This window comes from Fusarium coffeatum (genome assembly GCF_003316985.1).
Source record: "Fusarium coffeatum strain FIESC_28 chromosome Unknown BRIP53273_contig_355, whole genome shotgun sequence".
NCBI lineage: Eukaryota > Fungi > Ascomycota > Sordariomycetes > Hypocreales > Nectriaceae > Fusarium > Fusarium coffeatum.
The window spans coordinates 1-19,966 of record NW_022158144.1 but is presented as its reverse complement, the minus strand read 5'-3'; the positions used below and the strand labels follow the sequence as shown (position 1 = coordinate 19,966).

Genomic DNA, 19,966 nt, shown 5'->3' with positions numbered 1-19,966 from the left:
AAAAAAAAAAAAAAAAAAAGCCTTCAGATAGCAGGTGTTTCTACAAGTTGTTGCGGCCGACGACACTGGATATGTACAGTCCGCTGTTGCATTCCTTTCTCTCGCATCGCGAAATCAGGACGCGTAGTGGAGTGAGTGGGTGCTTTCGGGAATAAGACGGTAGTGCTCGGATGGATTCGAGACCGACTTACTACGAGCCGGAAAAACCGGTGCCTGCGTCAAGATCGAATGCAAGATATGGTGTACATGCAGAAATAGTCTAGACAGAATTACTTGTCAGATAGTAAGATTTCCGATTCGTAGAATGACATTGGAAGACCGAGAATGATACGAAAACTCTCGGTCTTTAGGCATTACCAGTCAGTGCAAGATCATGATTGGCTGGTTTACGTCGCTCGGTCTTTGACTTTCATGCTCCACCTTTTCAGCACATCTATCTAACTAGCGTCTTACAACATGAGAAGCCCACAAAGACCGAGATAAAGTCGCCATGAATCAATTGATGATAGAATGGCTGAGTATGTCACGCGGCCGGAGATCTGTATTGCAAGTCGGAGAAGTAAGCTCGATCTTGCGGACTTTAGCTTGGCATAATCTCAGCCTATCAGCTATTGGAAAGACCGAGATGAGATCTCAGCTTACGAAGTCTCTCAAAGACCGAGGTGAGATATTTCTTAAGCTATATAAATGATCGAGTCACTGCCAACAGAACCCCAGTAAATCAGAATCACCATCATTTTGCCGAACATCACAATGCAACCCATTACTCTTCTCGCACTTTTCGGAGCGGCACGGGCCATTTTGATGCCCTCCCCACCAGGACCCTACCATGTCGCCGTCAGCGACTTCGAACTCGACGACCCAAATCGTGTTGACAACTTCGCGCCAGAGCCAAAAACCAAGCGCCGCATCATGGTATCAACCTATCTTCCCGTTGATGCCAAGCACCACTGCAGACCCCAGGTTGTCCCCTACATGCCAGCCCTGACAGCGAAAGTCTTCGGTGAGCTGGGTATTACCCTCGGCATTCCAAACGGAACCATTGAGAGTTTCGAAATGGAATTTTGTAACATCTCTACTATCAAGTCCTCTAAGAGCAAAAAGGAATTCCCCGTGGTTATCTTCTCACCTGGGGCGCAGGGAACTAGACTTGTGTATGGTGCCATGGCCAGATCGTTGGCTAGTCTTGGGTATATCGTTTTCACGATGGATCATACTTATGAAACTTTGGTTGTTGAGTTTCCTGATGGAACTGCTGCGTATCATACTACGAATGATACTCCTGATCTGGTTATGCTAGAGGTAAGTACACCAAAACCTGGATACACTTCGACTAACAAGTCTAGGCTCGGACAAAGGATGCATCATTCTTGACCTCCCAACTCTCCAACAAAACCCTCACAGACTCCATCTTCGCGAACTTTCCCGGTACTTTCAATCCCGAAAAGTTAGCCATATACGGCCACTCCTTCGGCGGCTCAACAGCAGCAGTCACAGTCCAGCGCGACCCGCGCATCATAGGCGGTCTTGGTCTCGATGCTCCAATCTACGGATCCGTCAACCACGAAGGCTTTAAAAAGCCCTTCATCCTCGTCGGCGCTGATAGAAAAGATCCTTTTGACTGGGACGAGTTCTACAGTAACATCGATGGGTCTAAGATGGTGCTTGAGATTATGAAGACACAGCATTATGCGTTTACTGACGTTCCGTTGATGTTGACAAAGATTAAAATTCCGAAAGAGTCGCAGGGTGTTGTGGATGAGATTTTTGGGACATTGGATGGCAGGAAGGTTGAGAAGGCTACGAATCAGATTTTCGTTGGGTGGATGGAGTTGTTGTTCAAGAAGACTGGTCCGCTGAAGAAGGTTGGAAGGAATGTTAATGTCAAGGTGTTGCGTAGTGACTTGGCCAAGCACAGCTAATCTGACAAATCCTTGCCGAGGCAGAGATACAGGGGTGACTCGAGTTCAATTAGAAGATAGCGCATATAGCATTCGCCTCGACAAAAGACAAGGACCTCAGACCTTTCCTTCACCTACCTTCGCCTCGAGCTCTTCCTGATGCGATGTTTTAGTAGACGCGAATTTCCAAGCAGGAACACGTCGTCCAAACAGTTCATCCAGCTCATGATATGTGCGACCTTTGGTCTCGGGGAACATGAGGATACAAGGAATTAGATAGACCAGGGTGATGCCACCAAAGAAAAGCCCGATCTTTTGACCCCAGCCGGCATTCTGGTTCGATAACATCAGAGGTACAGTGTAGTTCTATTCTTGTTAGGAGTTGACTCGTCTAGGAGGGCTGTACTTACGAATAAGATGCCAGTGGCGTATTGGATAGTAACGGCAATGGAAGTTGTCTTTGCGCGTAGACTCGGACTCGAGATCTCTACTAGACTGATCCAGCCTGGAGAAGTCAGTTAAGAAGCGTGTAATTGGACTGTCAACATACCGATTGGTGCAAGAGTATTCGCATAAACGAAGGCCCAAAGAGAACAGAGCGCCACCAATACCATCCCCGAAGCAGTTGTCTGCTTCATGAATCCAAGACCACCCACAATAAAACAGATCGTCGCCATAGCAGCACCGCCATAAATCACCAACGTTCTCCGCCCGACCTTATCAACCGTATAGAAAGCAATAATGATCCCGACAACAAGCACCATTTGTTTGACCATGTTTCCCAAGAAGGGATCGTCAACGCCGGCGAGTTGGAAGAAGTAGGTCGTGTATCCAAACATGAGTGGAACTCCGACAATGTTCTGGAATGTAAATGGAAGAGTCGATATGACGGCGCGCTTCATGTTAATTCTGCTCGTGAAAAGAGCCTTCCAGTCTGAATTTTCACCTTTGGCTGTAGATGACGATTCTTCCATTTCGTATTGAAGGACTGAGTATTCGCGGTCGACATCGTAGTCTTTGACATTCCCGACCAAACGACGCAGTGCCTTCTTGCCTTCTTCGTGTCTACCCTTAGAAGCATACCATGCTGTAAACGTTAGATGGACCCTCGTCGTGAGTGGTTGTACCTACATGGTGTTTCGGGTAGATATATCATTGGGAATAGCCAAAGACCTGTAAAGACAAACTCGGAGTAGAAGATATGCCGGAAAGCCATGGGATTCGTGTCTTCAAGAATCTTTAGAGCAATGGCAAGAAAGACTTGTCCAAGGGCGAAAGCGAGAGAGAAGCTACCCAGCAAAGCACCTCGAAATTGCGGCAGCGCGACTTCAGACATGTAGACCATGACCGAAGTACCCATCATGCCACCCGCACAGCCAGCCACCAACCTCGCGATGAGAAGAGTCCACCAGTTTGGTGCGATGATCTGAATCACGATAGACTAGCGACGTCAGCATGATATTGGAGACAGATATGGATGAACTCACCAGTGTCAGGAAGAACGTAACGCCCCACATATTGAACTTGCGACCGAACTTGTCTGCAGTGATAGGAGCGATGCACTGGATCAGGATAGATGTGACAAAGTAACAAGCTGACCAGAGAGAAATGTGCTGAGCATTCAACGCCGGGTTACCGGTTTCGGGGTCTTTAACTGTCGCGAAGTAGGAGATGAAACCCTCATTGGCGACGATACTTCCGATGACTGAGTTGGCGTATCCAGCGTACCTAGGAAGTTATTAGAGAGTAAATTATTTGTGGGGGGTATACGTACATTCCAGCTAGGGACACTCCGAGACCGGTGATGTATAGACGCCAGAATTTCTTGACGCATTGGGCTCGGGTGAGAGTTGCGAATGCTGATGTTGGTACCGCATTGTGATGGGCCTTTTCGTCGTGTACCACATCGACAGTATCGGCTGCTTTATCCATGATTGATGATGTATTTGGACGTTGCCTACATAGCGAAAGATCCACAGAGCAGGTCGATGCCGATTTATACATTACTGGCTCGGCCATCAGTCCGACCGAATGTATTCAGGATAAACCTGACCAAATACATGACTCGCACGCCATGTCTGTACCCCAGAATCCACGAATCGACCGCTACAACGCTAAGAATGCGGGGAAGTTGCACACGATGTGACACTGATCTAGCGTCAATGTTACCTTGACAGGGATGTAAAGCTTGGTCACAACAGCATCGACCATCCAGCATTATTTTAGTGTTCTTCACTATTGCCCATACACGGCGAAACGTCGGGAAAGTCATGGTTAAACAAAGGTTCAAGCCAGCCGAGAATGGTGAGGATCGGCCTAAGACAGAAGACTGAGTGGCAGTTGTATCACGCGATGGAAGTTTAACGACGGAGTGCTCCCCGAGGCTTTCTAGCAAGTTTCGCGGGAGTGTCCAGTCATTGAGCATCAGGGGCTTTCTCTCCGACTTTCCAAGGGGCCGGTTCAACCTTGGCTTAGAGAGCACCGCCGACGGTTGGTCGAGCCACATTCCACCGTGCTTTATGATTGCCATGTAGCTATAGATAAGCTTTGATGGAAAGAGGACAACCATTACAGTAAGCCAATCTTAGATAGCAAAAACACTGTCTTTAGATCAAGTGCTAACTTCTCATGTCTAACTACTCTCCAGATGGTGTTTTCACCATCTCAGTCCATCTCCTCTTCAGCACCTGCACAGCCCCCTTCGGTCTCCGATCCCTCGTAAAAACCCCCTTCTTATTCCCATCAACCCTAAAAATGAACGTCGAAGGTGTCTGAAAATCAGCAAAATTCCAAACATGCTCTCCAACAACACTGTCCACCCTATCAAACACCCGGTGCGACATTTCCAGCACCCTGCTCTGATACTCTTCACTCCAGGGAACATCTCCAACCGTATGCAAACCAGCCATCGTGTCGGCTCCGTATTCTGTCATTATGATGGGCTTGTCGTACTTGCCTGCCCAGCTCAGGAGACAATCTTCTAGCCCCTTTTCTGCTGCTTCTAGGTCCCCTGTGTGGAGGTACCAGCCGTAGTATCTGTTGAGGCAGATTACGTCGAAAAGATCTGCGATTAGATCGGTGTGGATGTTGGCTTGGTTTTCGTTGGCAAAACACACTGGACGTGTGGGATCTAGTTCCTTTGTTAGAGTGACCAGAGGCTCCATGTACTCGCGTACACCAGGTTCACTAGCAGCTGGTTCATTCGCAATCGTCCACATCACAACGCAAGGATGATTCTTATCCCGTGCAACAAGCTCACGAATAGCCTGCTCATGCGCCTTCTGCGTATCATCATTCATTGTGTCGGGCGAAAAAGTAGGCGTAGGCTTCTGTCCAAACAATCCAGCGACGATAGTAAGATTGAGACCGACAGCCGCAGTCTCATTGATGACCACAATTCCATGTCGATCTGCATACTCGAGCACCTCCTCAGCGTAGGGATAGTGAGATGTTCGGAATGAATTGGCCCCCATCCACTTCATCAGTTGAAAGTCGTGGATCATGTATGCTGGATCGTGACCTTTGCCGCGGATGGGTGTGTCTTCGTGTTTGCCGAAGCCAGTAAAGTAAAATGGTTTCCCGTTAATGAGGAATTTGTTGCCAGATACTTTGACGGTGCGAATTCCGACGGGTAGCTCATAAGTATCGACGACAGAGCCACCGGGACTGATGATTTCGGCCTTGAGCTGGTAAAGATATGCCGCTCCTGGTTGCCAAAGATGAGGGGATGTGACAGTTAACGACCCCTTTGTTCCAGACGAGTGTGTAACATCGACATTCTCTTCGTCGACCAAGGTAACATTGAGCGAATGACCTTGTAAAGATGAACTGGTTGAGATTTCAAAGTCCACAAAAGTAGTCTTTTCGTCCACCCTCGTTACAACAGTAACATCATTAATGAAGACCCTCGGCACGCTATGCAGCCAAACCGATCTTGCAAGACCAGCATAATTAAAAAAGTCATGCTGGTAATGCTGTTTCTTTTTCCCATTGTCCAGCGTCTCAATTCTACCAGGCGGAATGGTATGCCAATCCAGCTCATTATTTACACCGACAGTAAGCCTGACCTTGCATCCTGGTTGAACGATATCCGTAAGATCAACTTCGAACGGGGTATAACCGCCTACATGTTCAGCAACAAACTGACTGTTTATGTAAACACGGCCTTTGTGAGTTGCGGCGTCGAAGCGAAGGAAATATCGCTGTTCAGACCATGTTGAAGGGACGGTAAAGCTGCGCTGGTAGTAGACCCAGCCGACGTGGTTGCGGATGTCTGGGTCGATGAAAATGTCGTTGTAGCTTGCCGGGACGGGGACTTGGAGGGTTGATGGAATCCAGTGGTTCCAGGATTCTTGGTCGAGTGTGAAATTCCAGACTCCGTCTAGAGAGACGAGGTCTCGATGGGCGTTGGCTTGTGGTTTAAGCATGGCAATGAATTACAGTGAAAGTATGGTTGAGTTAACATCTATCGCCGAGTCAGCCAGTCAGGAGCGATGGTCAAGTTCGCTTTTAATGTTGAGGGCGTTTCGCAAAGTAACTCGGACATGTCTCCGAGGATATTCACTCTATGCACGTTGCGAAGACCGATGTAGTGGTACGGATAATGCCCGAGGCAATTTGACATGCAATCGTCATTGGGTGATGGCGGAAGTGGATTGATATATATCACGCGGGATTGTGATCCTTGTAAGTGTGGGGTGAGTTTGTTCCACAAGATGGTATGGCTAAACTGAAGCTCGGATAAGGAACGGGTAAATCAACTATTCCATATACTCTAGTACAAAGCTGCATACCTTCCTTCAGGCCGCCTGCAGCTTAACCATACATCGATGAGCCTTAGGCGCAATCAGAAAGTGATTCTCCATCTCCATCATGTCATCAGTCATTTCCGCACCAAGTCTCACACCCCGACACTCCCGAAAGAACAAAGCAGCGCCAAGTCTCAACTCCATCCAAGCCAAGTGCATCCCAATACAAATTCTCGAGCCAGCGCCGAACGGAGACATTGCCGCTTTTTGTGCAGGTGTTATCTTGGACTTGTCCATAAATCGATAGCCGTCGAATCTTACCGGTTAAAATAAGTATGTGTGGGGCCGGGGGTAACATACCTTGTCGCGTCAGGAAAGAGAGTTTCGTCCCGGTGAGTTGTGTATGCTTGTGTGCTCACAACAGTACCTACCGGAAGATAGTGACCACTAAGAGTAGCGCCCTTGCTAGGAACCACGCGAGGAAGAGAGCCTGGTGCAGCACCGTATAATCGCAGCGTCTCCTCAATAACACTGTTCAAAATAGGCGCATTCTTAAGCTCTTCGAAACCGAGCTCATCACTAAGGCCTGCAACCTCCTGTTCTAACTGCGCCTGCAGCTCGGGATGCTTTAAGACTGCCCATACGAGGTAGGTGAGAGTGACAGCAGTAGTATCAGATCCTGCGACAATGAGATTTCCCGCCTCACATTGAACGCTTGATGAAGTGAGAGTTGTCTTCTCCTGGCCGTCAGCTTCGGCTGCCATCTGGCTGAACAAATTAGCTCTGCTCATGGCAGTTTGCATGTTTCGGACGGCTACTGCGCCATGATCGTATACGACGTTATCGGCGTTCAAGAGCTTCTTTAGTCCTTTCGAGGGGATGAATTTGAGGAATGGGTAAATCCATGACAGCTCGCTTCTGATACCGCTGTTTATCAGGGCAAGTTGGATAGAGTCAATGTAAGGTGTTTGCTGGAAGTATAAGTGGCAGTCAATGTGTTATGAAGATGCACTTACCTTTCCTTGTTCCAGCATATGGAACGACTCTCCGAATGATAAATGAGCAATAACATCCGTAGTCATAAGAGTCCACCATTTAAACACATCCGCACCACCACCTATCGCATCTCGCTTAATCTTCTGCACCGCTAATCCAGTCTTCTCTCTGATCTCAGGCTCCCAATTCGCCAATAATGAACTCACACTAAAAGCCCTCGCAAAAAGCCGTCTGCGCGCAGAATGGAGGTGCGGATCCCTCATAGCAAAGATACCAGATTCTCTGCCCGGGGTAATGCCATCGTACCAGTCTGACTTGAGGAATCCGGCGCCGATTTTGTGGATTGCTGAGACGGAGTCTGGGTCGCTTATTGCTACTTCTTGGGGAGAGATGCGGACTATGGGACCGTAGTGGTTGTGAAGTGCGTGGATGTAGTGGATGCGATTGCCGATTACTACGTGATACTTCAAGATGAGGTGGGTGATGTGGGTGTACCAGGGTCCGGGGATGTGCCGGAGTGGTGAGGAGAGCGCGGTTATGAAGATGTAGGCCGCTGTGAGGAGGAGAAAGATGCCGGCCAGTAATGGTGTACCGGGACAGCTAAAAAGAGTCATTTTGAATCACTGAGATGATTCCTAAACGCCATTGAATGATTGAATGTCTAATAGCGGGAAGTTCCAGGTGTTTATACACCCGGACTCTTCTGTGGGGTTCGGGACTGTGGGGGTCACCGGAGCCGACCGGAGTTTTTGGGAAGTCCGGCACGGCACGGCATCGCTCCCCGGCATGAAATCGGCTTCTGAGATGTCCTTTACATCGGTCGAAGCACGAATTCTAATAGATGGCAGGGGATGGTAGATTGTGACTAGTGTTGGAGTAAAGATGTTCCGCCTGAACCGAGGTCTCATATGCAATTATACGATGTGTGGAATAAAGCTGTACGGCTTGATTGCTGAACACTCGAAGATACAATAATACAAAAGTAGCATCATGACAAACTGAACCACAATTCTCCTGTTGAATCGCATCTATCGAATTACCGACGGCACACTATGCAATTCGGGGATGTTGAACTCTCCGTACTACCGTTGAGCTGCATTGAAGCGACTTGAAACATGTGACCCCCACATCCCGACAGATGCCAGTTATATATCCCAACGGTCCATCGTTACTAATCAAGTCACTCAGCCTATTCTACTGAATTTCTTTCATTCCTGCTCTTTCGCATTCATCAAGTAAATTGTGCATTCTATGCAATAAGTGGGTTTTCTCAAGCTGGCTCGTTCGGGTTCATTCATGTCAGCCTCACCTTGGAAGAGTAGAGTTTGAAACGTTGCGACCCACCTCACCATTTCTTGGTCCATTTTCCGGCTCGTCGAGATGTTCCGCATGAGGGCATTGAATGCACGTGAAGGCTGATACTTGTGAGCATGGGGCCAAGAAAAGTGCGCTCTAGAGTCTGGTAAGGCTCTTTTGCAGGGCTGAAACATCAACGAATAAGAGTCCACCTGAACAGCCATAACTTCAACTCTGTTCGTTTGGTCACAATACTTTAACACGTGGATATTGGAAGGTTTAATGTTCAATGAATTTATTCACCAAATCATATGGTGATGTTTTGAGAGCTTATTTAAGTTTTCACGATTTTAAATGATGGAAAATTCTGTCAGTCCTTGTGATTGTCTCCCACGAAACTTTGAAATTCTTTATTTATTTCCCCCGGATGAGACCTCCCTTTTTGTCATCCGACCAGGCTTAATTCAACATACTCCTCCGTAGTTACCAAAGATGAAACCGGAACAACCGCCCAACCTTGCATCATTCTACCTATCTCGAGTCTGGCATAGTGTAAGTCCATGATGCCATCAACATCCACATGTACATGTACAGTCGTACTAACATATCGGAAGCCCGCAATACAAGCCATCGTCTCAGTAACTATCTTCCTTACCGCCATCGTCGCATTACTCATAGTCGATGTCTACCACACTGCCCGCCGATTATGCATTTCTGCTGGCCATGAGCACAGCTTCTGGAACATTTTTTCTCATGTTTTCTCACGAAGTCCTCGTGACTACCATTATCGGTGGTCAATCGGGAAGATGGTTCAAATGCATTTGGAAGACGCTATTTTGATCGGTCTTTATCTTTTGGTACTCCCGGTTTTGTTTGTGCTTTTTGTGTTATGGGTCGCTCAGTACTGGGTTGCGCGCTGGGTTCTTGGAGGTTGCTAAGCGAGCCGCGCGCCAGTTCGACTACACCTGGGACTATTTATTCGCTGTCTCATGAGGACGATGTGGTCAAGTTTTGGATCGGAATCGAATGGTAGACGTCTGGAAAGAAGGTTCAGGCAGTGTAGGAGTAGGCGGCTTCACTATAAGTCTACCTGGACCATCTACAGATCGATCATGGCGCCCTTAAATATATCCACTATTTGAAGACACAGTTTAAGCATTCACAATCTTATCATCGCTCGGCATGAGGTGTTTGCCACACTACCAGAAGACTAATGCATAAGTTTCAGTGTCCTGATATTCATATTACAATCCCTCCCTTACAAATCGCAACTGTTCCTGATACATTTCTAAATAAACATGAATAACTTTGCTAAGTATAGGCATGCATCCAGGCTTGAGACTACTCAGTCATGTCTCCAGGAGTAGGCTCTCCACTGATCCCCTCCAACACCTTGCGATCGGCACTCTTACCCTCAGCAATCTTAACAACCTCAAAAAGCTCCTGAACTCTAACATCCCAACCCGCTTTCACGTGACCCTCCAGAATCTCTCCAGAAGAAACCTCCCTCCCATAAAATCCAGCATTGACATCTTTCTTCTCCTTAATCACAGTCCCATCAACAGTCAACCCACCATAAACACCCCTAGACTTGGTGTAAGTCCAAACAGGCTTGACGTCACCAACATTCACATTCCCACCCAGTGGCCCCGCAGCGAGAGCAACAGCACCACCAAGATTGACTTCAGCTTTCTTGTAAACATCCACTGCTTCAGAAGTGTTGAGTACGCAGATACAGTCGTATACATCGATGCCGTAGACGAGACCGACACTGCCGCTGCGGACAGAGAAGGCGGAGGGAGATGACCATGCGCCGTTGGGTAAGCGTGCGATTACGATGCCTAAGCCGCCTGCGCCAGCGAAGTACATTCCTGCTCGAAAGCCGGTGAAGATTGCGAGGCCTTTTGCGTTGGCGATGACATTTGATGGAATTTTGTTTTTGTCTGTTGTTGTTAGCTGGGTACGAGATGGGTAAGGTGCGTTGGGGTACGTACCGATGAAGCTTTTGAGGATGCGAGCGCTCTTTTCGCACTCTGTGGAAAGATCCGATGACTTGAAAAGGCCCATTTTTATATATTATGATGTGATGCGAGAAACCGGTATTCAGGGAAAGGTAGTCAGGAGAAGCTATGGTTGAATTCTGCTACACTGTTGATCTGAACCTTTTAATTGTTATGATCGTCTTACAATGTGGTTTTTATAGAAAACGTGATTCCTTACAGCGTGATGGGGCCGCATACATTTGTCAAATTACCAACCCTCAACTCTGCGTATTGGAATATGCCTCGAACACAGCCACCTGCATTCTCAACTTATTCTTGCTTACCATCGTTTGTCTTGAGGCTGAGACTGTAAATACGCTGCCAAATCTATGTCTATAGGGTAGTGACACACGTAAGCCGCGTATCGAGCGTATCGAGCTCCACCAATCAGACTCCACGGGAGTACCGCAGCAGTCCTGGAACTACGATTGGTCAATGTAACGAAACTAGTCCCGGGTCGAGATCGGAACGCGCGGATCAAACGGGTGGAAGAGTCATGCAAAGAGGGTAGACCCTGTTCAGAATACAACGTTAGATAAGTTTCAGTGTAGCGCCCGCTAAAGCTTAACTAAGACAAGAGTTGAACTGCAATAGAGTTCAGTGGACTCTACGCTACTGAGAAAGTGAATCGTCGTGAGGAGTTTTCTGTGGAGCTATACGGGATATTCCGAGGTTGAGTATTGGTTGTCCTAGATCCGCCGAGATGAAGATTAGATTACAGAGGCCCGGTAGATCTTTGCAGTCGAACATGTTCTAGACCGCAGCGCCGATAACGCAAAGCGTAATAGAAGAGTCATTTGTGTTTGCGATATCACGGTCCAGAACAGGATTGAAATGAGATTAACGAGTCCATCTGGTCGTCATTATACATTAAAAGAAAATCTATATAAAGTTTCTAGCTCAGGGGTATACCCTGGCTCTAAGGTATTCTGTAGTGTAATAATTCTAGACAACGCTATACTTGCGCTGATGAAGATGCTTGGTCGAGCTAGCTTCACTAGTAGCGACATCATTGTTATGATCCTCAACCGTGGAATCACTATCATCCATCTGCTTCGGCTCGCCCGTATGCACAATCTTGGTGACGACGGTCTTCTTGATACCTTCAATCTTCTCACGCTCCTTAAGCTCGTAGTCGTCATCCTCGCCAAGTTCGATGTGCGTTCGGTGATGTGCGCTGGCAAGAGTGTTACCGAAGCGTCCGTGAGCGCGAGAGGCACCGGTTGTTCGGGATCGGGAGCTGTAGTCGTTTCCGCCGTTGCGGGGATCGTTGTTACCGGCTCGGACGACCTTACCGATCAGATCGGCCATGTTCATTTCGATGTGGAGTTTGAGGAGGTAGACGAGGGGATGGAATTGAATGTAACTACAAGAGTCAGCAACTCACACAACTTCTCAAAGGGGTAAACTTACACAAAACCGTTAGGAAGAGACATCATGCAAATAAGCAAAATATCCAGAGCAATAGAAATACCACACAGGAACATATTCATCTGATAAAGACGAGTATACTTCTGAAGACCGTTGGCGACAAGGCGCTGCTTGACGATGTAGATGAAATAAAAGTTGAGGACAGCGTCCATAAGAGCAAAGATGACCTTTTCGCATCGATCCCAGATCTCGTTGAGATGAACATACTTGTCGCTAATCTGAAGTCGAGCGGGTACCCAGATGCAGAAAACGCTGATGTTGATGGCGAACAGGATGAGGAAGCAGAGCCATTTGAGCTTTGTACCGTTGGATCGGACGACCATTAATAAGGAAACTCGGTTGATGATGATTTGGATGAGACATTGGACTTGGGTAGACCACCAGACAACTGTAATCGTTAGCAAGAATCACAATACTTTGTAGCAAGCCACTTACTAATGAAGAAGAAAAACTGCATGCTAGGCTCGATATTCCCCCTCAGATAAAACCAACACATAATACCCAGCAAAAAACTCGAGATAATCTCAGCCCAAAGAAGAGCGACATAACTAGTAATCTTCTTTCTACGCTGCCACGATGATTGAGTCTGTCGAACGGCCTTTGCGACGTTGAAAACCGTAATGCCTAGGGATAAACCCCAGGCGATGGAGGCGATGTTCATGTCGGTGTCATTGGGAAGGTCGTCGACGTATCTGTCGGGCACGAGGAAGCCCCTGTGATCGCCTGTCATTGTCGCGGTTGAGGTGACCACCGGTCGAAACAGAGAATGGATAAAAAAGAAAAGACAAGGAATGTGGATGGAACCAGGAACAGGTTTTGACGGAGTGCATGAAGGATATAACAAGACAGGAGCCTGGACCACAAAGTCTGCAGAACACTGCATATTCCTTCTAGCATGACCCCTGTTTTCTACATCCTTTCTAGTCAACTAGCTTCAAACTGCCGATCCTTTAAAAACTGCATGGGATTTTCAATTTGCAGTGTTCTCGAATCAGTGGCGTGGGCTGCGTGGTTAATCACTAGATGAGGTTTAGTGGCACGATGAGTTAGTGTACCAGCTGAGATTGAGTCTAGATCCAACAAAGCATGGTTGCGCGAGGCCGTCCACTTAGTGCTCAGCCGCGCGTAGGCTAGAAGAGACACCAGATGAGATGGACAAACGGCTAGCAAACTCTATTCCAAGCCGCCCCTGAGTCGTGAAGATTTTACTCGTCTTCTGGGCTTCGATCGGTGGTATCGTCAACGCTTGCCAAGATCTTTGTTACGAAGAATTGGTTTGGTTGACACTTCAAGGGTCCTGTCACCAGTGGATAGGAACTACAGAATATTGGGTTTCCAGTTCATTGTTAATAACTTCTTCGTATGTCGGTACAATTTACATCTCGGGTTAATTACCTTGAAGGAATCTTCCGTGGTGTTTACCAATTAGAGTAGTCAGATGCATATTAATAATCTTACTCCTCAAAGTTGGTGAAGCTGGGCATAACCGTTTCAGCCTCTCAACCCTCCCATCTCAGAGTCAGTGCCCAACCGAGATTCACACAAACCAACAAATCTCTTGGCTCTTGCGTTGAAACCTGAATGTTGATCAGTCGGTGTAGACCCACCGAGTCAGTTCCCCGATAGGCCAAGCCCCTCTGTCCAGATCTTTGGGCCCCTTTTTTTCATCGGCTAGTGTCTTGGGTAGAATCAGTCACAAATGACCACGATCTATTCTCCATTTTTACAATGCAGATCTTGTCGAGGCCTCATTGCCGAGTCACGACAAATACCCAACAATTCGATGTATTGTATCAAATTGACTTTACGTCTAGAATAACGGTTCCATTGGAATGCATGTGACGGGAATTCTGAAACACCCGCACAACCATCAAGTCCTGGCAGGCACTATAATTTTGGAAGACAGCGCTAAAGAATTGTGAGGCTTACATCTCAGTCACTGAAAATAGAGAGGACACCTGGAGGCTGAGAATGACCCCGGCAGCCTGAAAGCCCCTGGACTTGTGAGATTGGTGTCTAACCGAACACAGCATTGATAGCACAAGCATGAATGCCGATTGTGCCGTAGGGCTACCGGTGCTGTGGCTGAACTTGGCAGACTCCGAAGGATTACGGCGCGACGATCGTATCTCGACTCATCAATTCTTACTCGGATTTATGAGGCTCTCCCCTTCAGTGACAACATCTCCGACAGAGAAACAACTGACGCCATCGATGTAAGACAATTGGAAACTGATGAAAGAGATATCAAGAGAACACGTCCTTGAGACATACCAGAAGCCGATGGATCTGAACCCCGTGTATAATGGAGGCGAAAATTTATCCCCGGATTGCACAGACAGCGTGCATAAACGCCATGAGCTGATTTCCGATGCCGAGAAAAGTCTTATTTTTACTGGAGGCCGTGGCGTCCTTGGTGTTGAAACCAACGGTCAGTACGTACCGAGACATGACTCAGTAGACTTCGCGGTCCGTCAGCCGGTCATTAGCGTCATCCCCCAGTCTTTCTCGTCGTGAAATTCTACCTTCCAATCTCAGCAAAAAGCAAGAAGGACTTAAAGAGAAAAGAAAGTGACAGGATGGCATAAGGCTGTCCTTCCAGAATTGACAGTAAAAACGTGGCAGACGCGTGTTCTACCTGCATCTCGTGGCTCTGAGGCTCAGAGTTTGGAGCTAGAGTCCAAATATGCTTAGTTCTCCGCGGAGTCTTCCTACGCTCAGACTTCCGAACAAACCCGGTCCTAGTGTCCAATGACGATCTCTCGTACCGACATGTCGGGAGAGGGATTTGCCGGTCGATGCAAATCTACAGATCTTCGTATTTGTGTTTCCGCACAGATGATGATCGGATTGCTGCACCGCACAGATGACGGTTGAATCGTTAAACGTTTTGTGCAGGGTTTTGCCTTCAGGTTCCGATCTCTTTTGGCAACTTGTTATTGTCGTTGAATTAATTACCTAGGCTAGACGTCAGCCACAGTCATCTCCCAGCTGTATCATTGCTCGCCACAATGACATTCTTTAAACCCCTGTCTTTCTCAGTCTTTCTGTTAGTAATGGCGTCCCGGCTACCAACAATCCGGTCGCTCTCCTCCGTCGGTGTTTTTATCCTAGTCATTACCCTGCATGGAAAACTGCCAAGACTAGTTCTAACCCAGACTCGCACACTTTACCGATCTCGTAGCCTCATGTGGATCACCCTTAAATGACACTGCGGGTCCATGGTTCCTGTTCGAGATAAGATGGGCATTGATTACTTATCTATCTGCGATGTCGCACGGGAGAAATTAACAGGTTCTGCCTTGATTGACGAAAACAATCTCGAAGCAATTTCAGAGCTATTATCAGCTATTATAAATGCCTGCTGATAATTGTAAACTCTGCAATTGAGATTGCTCGCCGTTGCAATCAACCCTGGACAGCCTTACGGTGGCAACAAGCTTTCACTTCTAGTTATGAGACATCATTTAAATGAACAGCCACGTTCAATGCTTCTACCAATCTACCGGCTTCCCAGTGGAAACTCTTGTGTAAAATATTGATCCATGTGTCGGGTACCATGTCGAGGTCATGTTCTTCTCAATAGCAGTTAGCTGTTCCCAAGCAACATCTCTCATTAATCCATGTCACTAATAAATACGCACTACCGGGCATCTTATCACCAGATGTGTCACAAGCAAACCCCGAGTAGAAAACCATTTTACAAGAAAAACTCTAACAAATACGCTTATTCTTGGCAACTACAATGGCTTAATACGGAGGGCTTGATCATGTTGGTTCTCAGCCTTGACCTCAAAATTCCATATCTGGATTAGTACTGCAGCTGAATCAACTCCCGCCATCCTTGTTGTCCAGACCTGCAGATCATTTAAGCAAGCCACTGGATTTAAGCTATGCATACCCTTTTTAACCCCGCGGCAGCGGCCGGCTTATCCCCTCACAGGCCTCCTTTTGCACAATGTGGTGTTGAGGATGGACCTACCAAAGAAGCCTGATTCAGCTTGCTCAATCTATTGGTCTACACCATCGCGAGCTAGTTATGAGGCGTCAAAGCAACCTTGCACCGGACTGCCAAGAGCTATTACCGAGTCATTTAGCAAGGCAACTTCTGTTATTACTGATCACCTAAGATGATCGTGTTGTTGATAGCTTATTACTCGGCATCTTATTGCCGACTGGTCCAGGAACATGGGACTCGTACCGTCTGGAAGGTCAAGGAGACGTTGTATCACACTGGTGAGGGATCGGCAGGAGCCTGATTCTAGATGTACTTGTCCGAACTGGTAACCATGTCGTTACAACCTGCTGCAAGACATGTTTGCTGGGCTTGGCTGCCTGGCGTAGAGATCACCGGAATGCTAGTGTAGCGAACACTCGGATACCGTGAGATATACGGTGCCCCAGCTGTTCGTTAGCTCTCAGGGTCTTTATGCAATCGGCATTTAACTACCGGTTAGGTATCACCACGGGGGCCATGCTAGTATCGCACGATAATTGAAAACGAAGATCATTATGAATTTGCTTTTTGAAGGGAAGGAAACAGATGATTGAATACCTATGGGAATAAAGAAATCGAGTTCAGTATATGTACAAGAAATTGTTGCTAATGAAGGAATAGAAACAGGAGGAGACATGACACCCCGGATCGCACTACCAAGCAAGCCCCTCTGTTTACAAGAAGACGAAGAGCCATTTCGTCTAAGGCGCCTTCTGACAAACAGCCAACCCATCACAAAGACTACAAGTCTCCCCATTATCGCAATTTCCCTCCACAAAACCACAGCTCTCATTCGAAGAATCGTTGGCTTTGCATCCACTGTCCGTCTCAAGAGAACACCAGTCCGTAACCTTGTAATCCTGCAACGAAACGTCAAAGCGCTGAATGACTTGTCCACTCTCCGCAACCGCTAGAATAAAATTAGTGTCGAGTTCTCCGTATGGTAGGGATACTTACTGTAAAGTGTGAGTGACCTTCCGATAGCGTTGGATCCGACTTTCCAGGTTATACCAGGGTATCGATCGTCCGAGCAGTCAAACTCGTAAAAATTCTCATCACTCGCAAAAAGGTCTGATCCGCGCTCGCTGCAAACTTGTTTGCCAGCGATCCACAGGTCAATGGTGGTGACATCCCTCTCAAACGGACGATTGTGCGTAAAGGTACGAATAGCAGTGCAAGGCGGGTTGGTCATAGGAAGAGGATTTCCAGGCTGCACAGGAAGCTTGGGATCACGAACACCACCGTCGTCATCTCCACGGTTGTCAAACCACCCGCAGTCTGGATTATACCATGTCTCTGCCTTGTTAGTCCAAGTTCTTATCCCACCCATGCATATTGCAATACTTATTCCCATCAGCCTCAAGCTTGGTACCACCCGATCCAAGGTTCTTCCAAACATTGATCTTGAACTTGAAATCCTTCTCAGTACCCTTGGTACTCTCGATGTAAACGTAGTCTTTGACACCGAGATTTGCAAAGGTAGGTCTTGTGCCGTAGATGCGAGCAAAATGAATCTTGTCTTGCCAGTCCTGCTTGCTGGGTTGGAGATATCCGATACCGCCGTGGGTTGGTCCTGATGTCTTGCCGGTGAAGAAGGCTTGGCGCCATGCTACGTTGAGACCGTCGCCTTCTTTGCCTTTGACGCAGCTGCGGGTATTGGTGTAGGTTGTTGTTGAGCCGTCACCTTTCATGTACATCCAATCATCTCGTCCCTGTAAAACATTAGCCAACATCCCCCAATTCCAGTATCATACTAACATCACCATTGATATCCTCAAACCTGAGTCCCTTCAAATTGTCAAGTCCACTCTGCGTAGGCGCCATAGTAGCCCTCACACCAAGCTTCTGCCAATATTCGGGCTTCTCACCATTACCTCCATTTCGCCAGAAAGTGACATGTCCATTGTCGGCGACGATACCATAGTCAACGCGACCATCGCCGTCGATATCAGCAAGGCGCACACGATCTTGATGGCCTTCGCCGGATTTGATGAGGCCGATGTATTTGAATGAAGGAGGTTTGTCACCGTTGCCGTTGCCTTGGTTGAGGGACATGTGCAAGTCGCCGGTGGGTGACACGCAGATGATATCGTCGAGACCATCGGCGTTGACGTCGGCGAAATGAAGGCCTCGGGGGATGCAGTAGATGTTACCGATCAAGTCGCCGATGCGGGTAAAAGATCCTTGGCCATTGGCAGAGTTCTTCCTACAAGGTGGTCAGCTCATGATGCTGTACTTCAAAGGGTTCAACTTACCATACACCGAATCGGTGATCATTCGCCGTATAGTCATACCAACCGAGAAGATCGTCATACAAGGGATTGAAAAGTCGAGCGAACCGCCACTGTTTGCGATCCCAGGGACTTTCAATCTCTGCTTTGACGGCGGGGCCTTGGGAATTGTGATAGTAGATACCATCACCGTGACCAGAGCCGGTTTGTGTGTTGGCTATTCGAGTCAGCAAACTGTACGATACAAATGAAGCACGACTTACGAGCGAAACCACCATTACCCGGTTCCTTGTCGCAGAACTGGTTCTCAGAAGCAGTCATATCAGCAGCAGGCTTGATACGATCAGCTACTATAGCTCTGTTGATGGCAGCATAGAAGACATAGGCCATACGTTTATAACCCTCATCCTGTATAGACATCAGCATTAATCTCCACATCTCATGAAATTCACTTACATTAGGGTGAATGACAGTTCCACCCTTCTCATCCTCAGCCCAAACATTCTGATCAAGCCCAAGAAAATTCTTTCCAGGCCCGCTAGGCTCCATATCCGCCAGAAAAATACACTTCCCATCCCTAACACCACGGTCCTGCACAAGGCGTCGATAATCATCGTTCATAGTAAGTCTGTGCGTCTTGCCCGTTCCATGGTTAGTGGGAAGAAGTGTAGAGAGCATAACGCATGTATTAGTCATGTCGGGAGATGTCCAGATTTCGTTCAGGATGTCGTTCATGAGATTGTATGCTTGGCTTACGCCGTCGTTGTCATTGGCGTTGTTGGTGCCGACGTTGATTAGGACGATGTTGGGTTTGAAGTGTTTGCCGAGTTTGAAGTTGGCGAGGACGTTTTTGAGTTTGGCGCCTGATACAGCTTCGTGGTCCTGAGGCTTGGTGAGATGGTTGGCGAGGATGAGGAGTGGTTGTACGTACATTGTCTTTGAAACCATCGCCGTGGTTCCTGCTTCCTACCATATTGACTTTCCAACCGTCATTTCGAAGGGCTTCCCTGAGAGGCCGACGTAGTCTGCGATATGTCAGCAGCAATTCTAAAGTGAGGGAAGAGGACAAACCCTGCGTGAGTGCTGGACTTGAGGCCTTCCATGATGGAAGCACCCAACGGCATAATTCGGAGTTCGACATTTTTGTCAGTCCGAGCAAAAATACCAGGCGAATAGTCATCGAGAGAATCAGTCTTGTTGACGCCGAGTACCTCATCGTAGAGGCCCAGAGGGCTAGCCTGCACAAGAGGAGCAGCGATAACAAGACCCGCTACCACATGGTTCAGTAAAACCATGGCGGAGAGAGAAAAAAAAAAAAAGAAAA

General features: G+C 47.6%; 6 protein-coding genes across 6 annotated transcripts; 1 reads left to right on the top strand and 5 right to left on the bottom strand.

Annotated features, from left to right (window-relative positions):
• Positions 1–753: 753 nt before the first annotated feature.
• Positions 754–1,922, top strand: FIESC28_11046 (uncharacterized protein; the record flags this gene model as incomplete). The annotated part of the gene is made up of 2 exons (XM_031165176.1): positions 754–1,302; positions 1,347–1,922. The coding sequence occupies 2 exons, from the start codon at positions 754–756 to the stop codon at positions 1,920–1,922; spliced, it is 1,125 nt and encodes a 374-aa protein (XP_031010770.1).
• Positions 1,923–2,018: 96 nt separating this feature from the next.
• On the bottom strand, positions 2,019–3,833 carry FIESC28_11045 (uncharacterized protein; the record flags this gene model as incomplete). The annotated part of the gene is made up of 6 exons (XM_031165175.1): positions 2,019–2,267; positions 2,312–2,406; positions 2,452–2,988; positions 3,033–3,342; positions 3,389–3,629; positions 3,676–3,833. The coding sequence occupies 6 exons, from the start codon at positions 3,831–3,833 to the stop codon at positions 2,019–2,021; spliced, it is 1,590 nt and encodes a 529-aa protein (XP_031010769.1).
• Positions 3,834–4,537: 704 nt separating this feature from the next.
• Positions 4,538–6,328, bottom strand: FIESC28_11044 (uncharacterized protein; the record flags this gene model as incomplete). Its single annotated transcript, XM_031165174.1, has 1 exon — positions 4,538–6,328. One exon carries the CDS (start codon positions 6,326–6,328, stop codon positions 4,538–4,540), a length of 1,791 nt encoding a protein of 596 aa, XP_031010768.1.
• A 372-nt stretch (positions 6,329–6,700) lies between these two features.
• Positions 6,701–8,259, bottom strand: FIESC28_11043 (uncharacterized protein; the record flags this gene model as incomplete). Its single annotated transcript, XM_031165173.1, has 3 exons — positions 6,701–6,965; positions 7,010–7,620; positions 7,666–8,259. The coding sequence occupies 3 exons, from the start codon at positions 8,257–8,259 to the stop codon at positions 6,701–6,703; spliced, it is 1,470 nt and encodes a 489-aa protein (XP_031010767.1).
• Positions 8,260–10,282: 2,023 nt separating this feature from the next.
• FIESC28_11042 (uncharacterized protein) lies at positions 10,283–11,008 on the bottom strand (the record flags this gene model as incomplete). Its single annotated transcript, XM_031165172.1, has 2 exons — positions 10,283–10,884; positions 10,936–11,008. The coding sequence occupies 2 exons, from the start codon at positions 11,006–11,008 to the stop codon at positions 10,283–10,285; spliced, it is 675 nt and encodes a 224-aa protein (XP_031010766.1).
• Positions 11,009–11,928: 920 nt separating this feature from the next.
• Positions 11,929–13,144, bottom strand: FIESC28_11041 (uncharacterized protein; the record flags this gene model as incomplete). Its single annotated transcript, XM_031165171.1, has 3 exons — positions 11,929–12,349; positions 12,397–12,802; positions 12,850–13,144. The coding sequence occupies 3 exons, from the start codon at positions 13,142–13,144 to the stop codon at positions 11,929–11,931; spliced, it is 1,122 nt and encodes a 373-aa protein (XP_031010765.1).
• Positions 13,145–19,966: the final 6,822 nt, after the last annotated feature.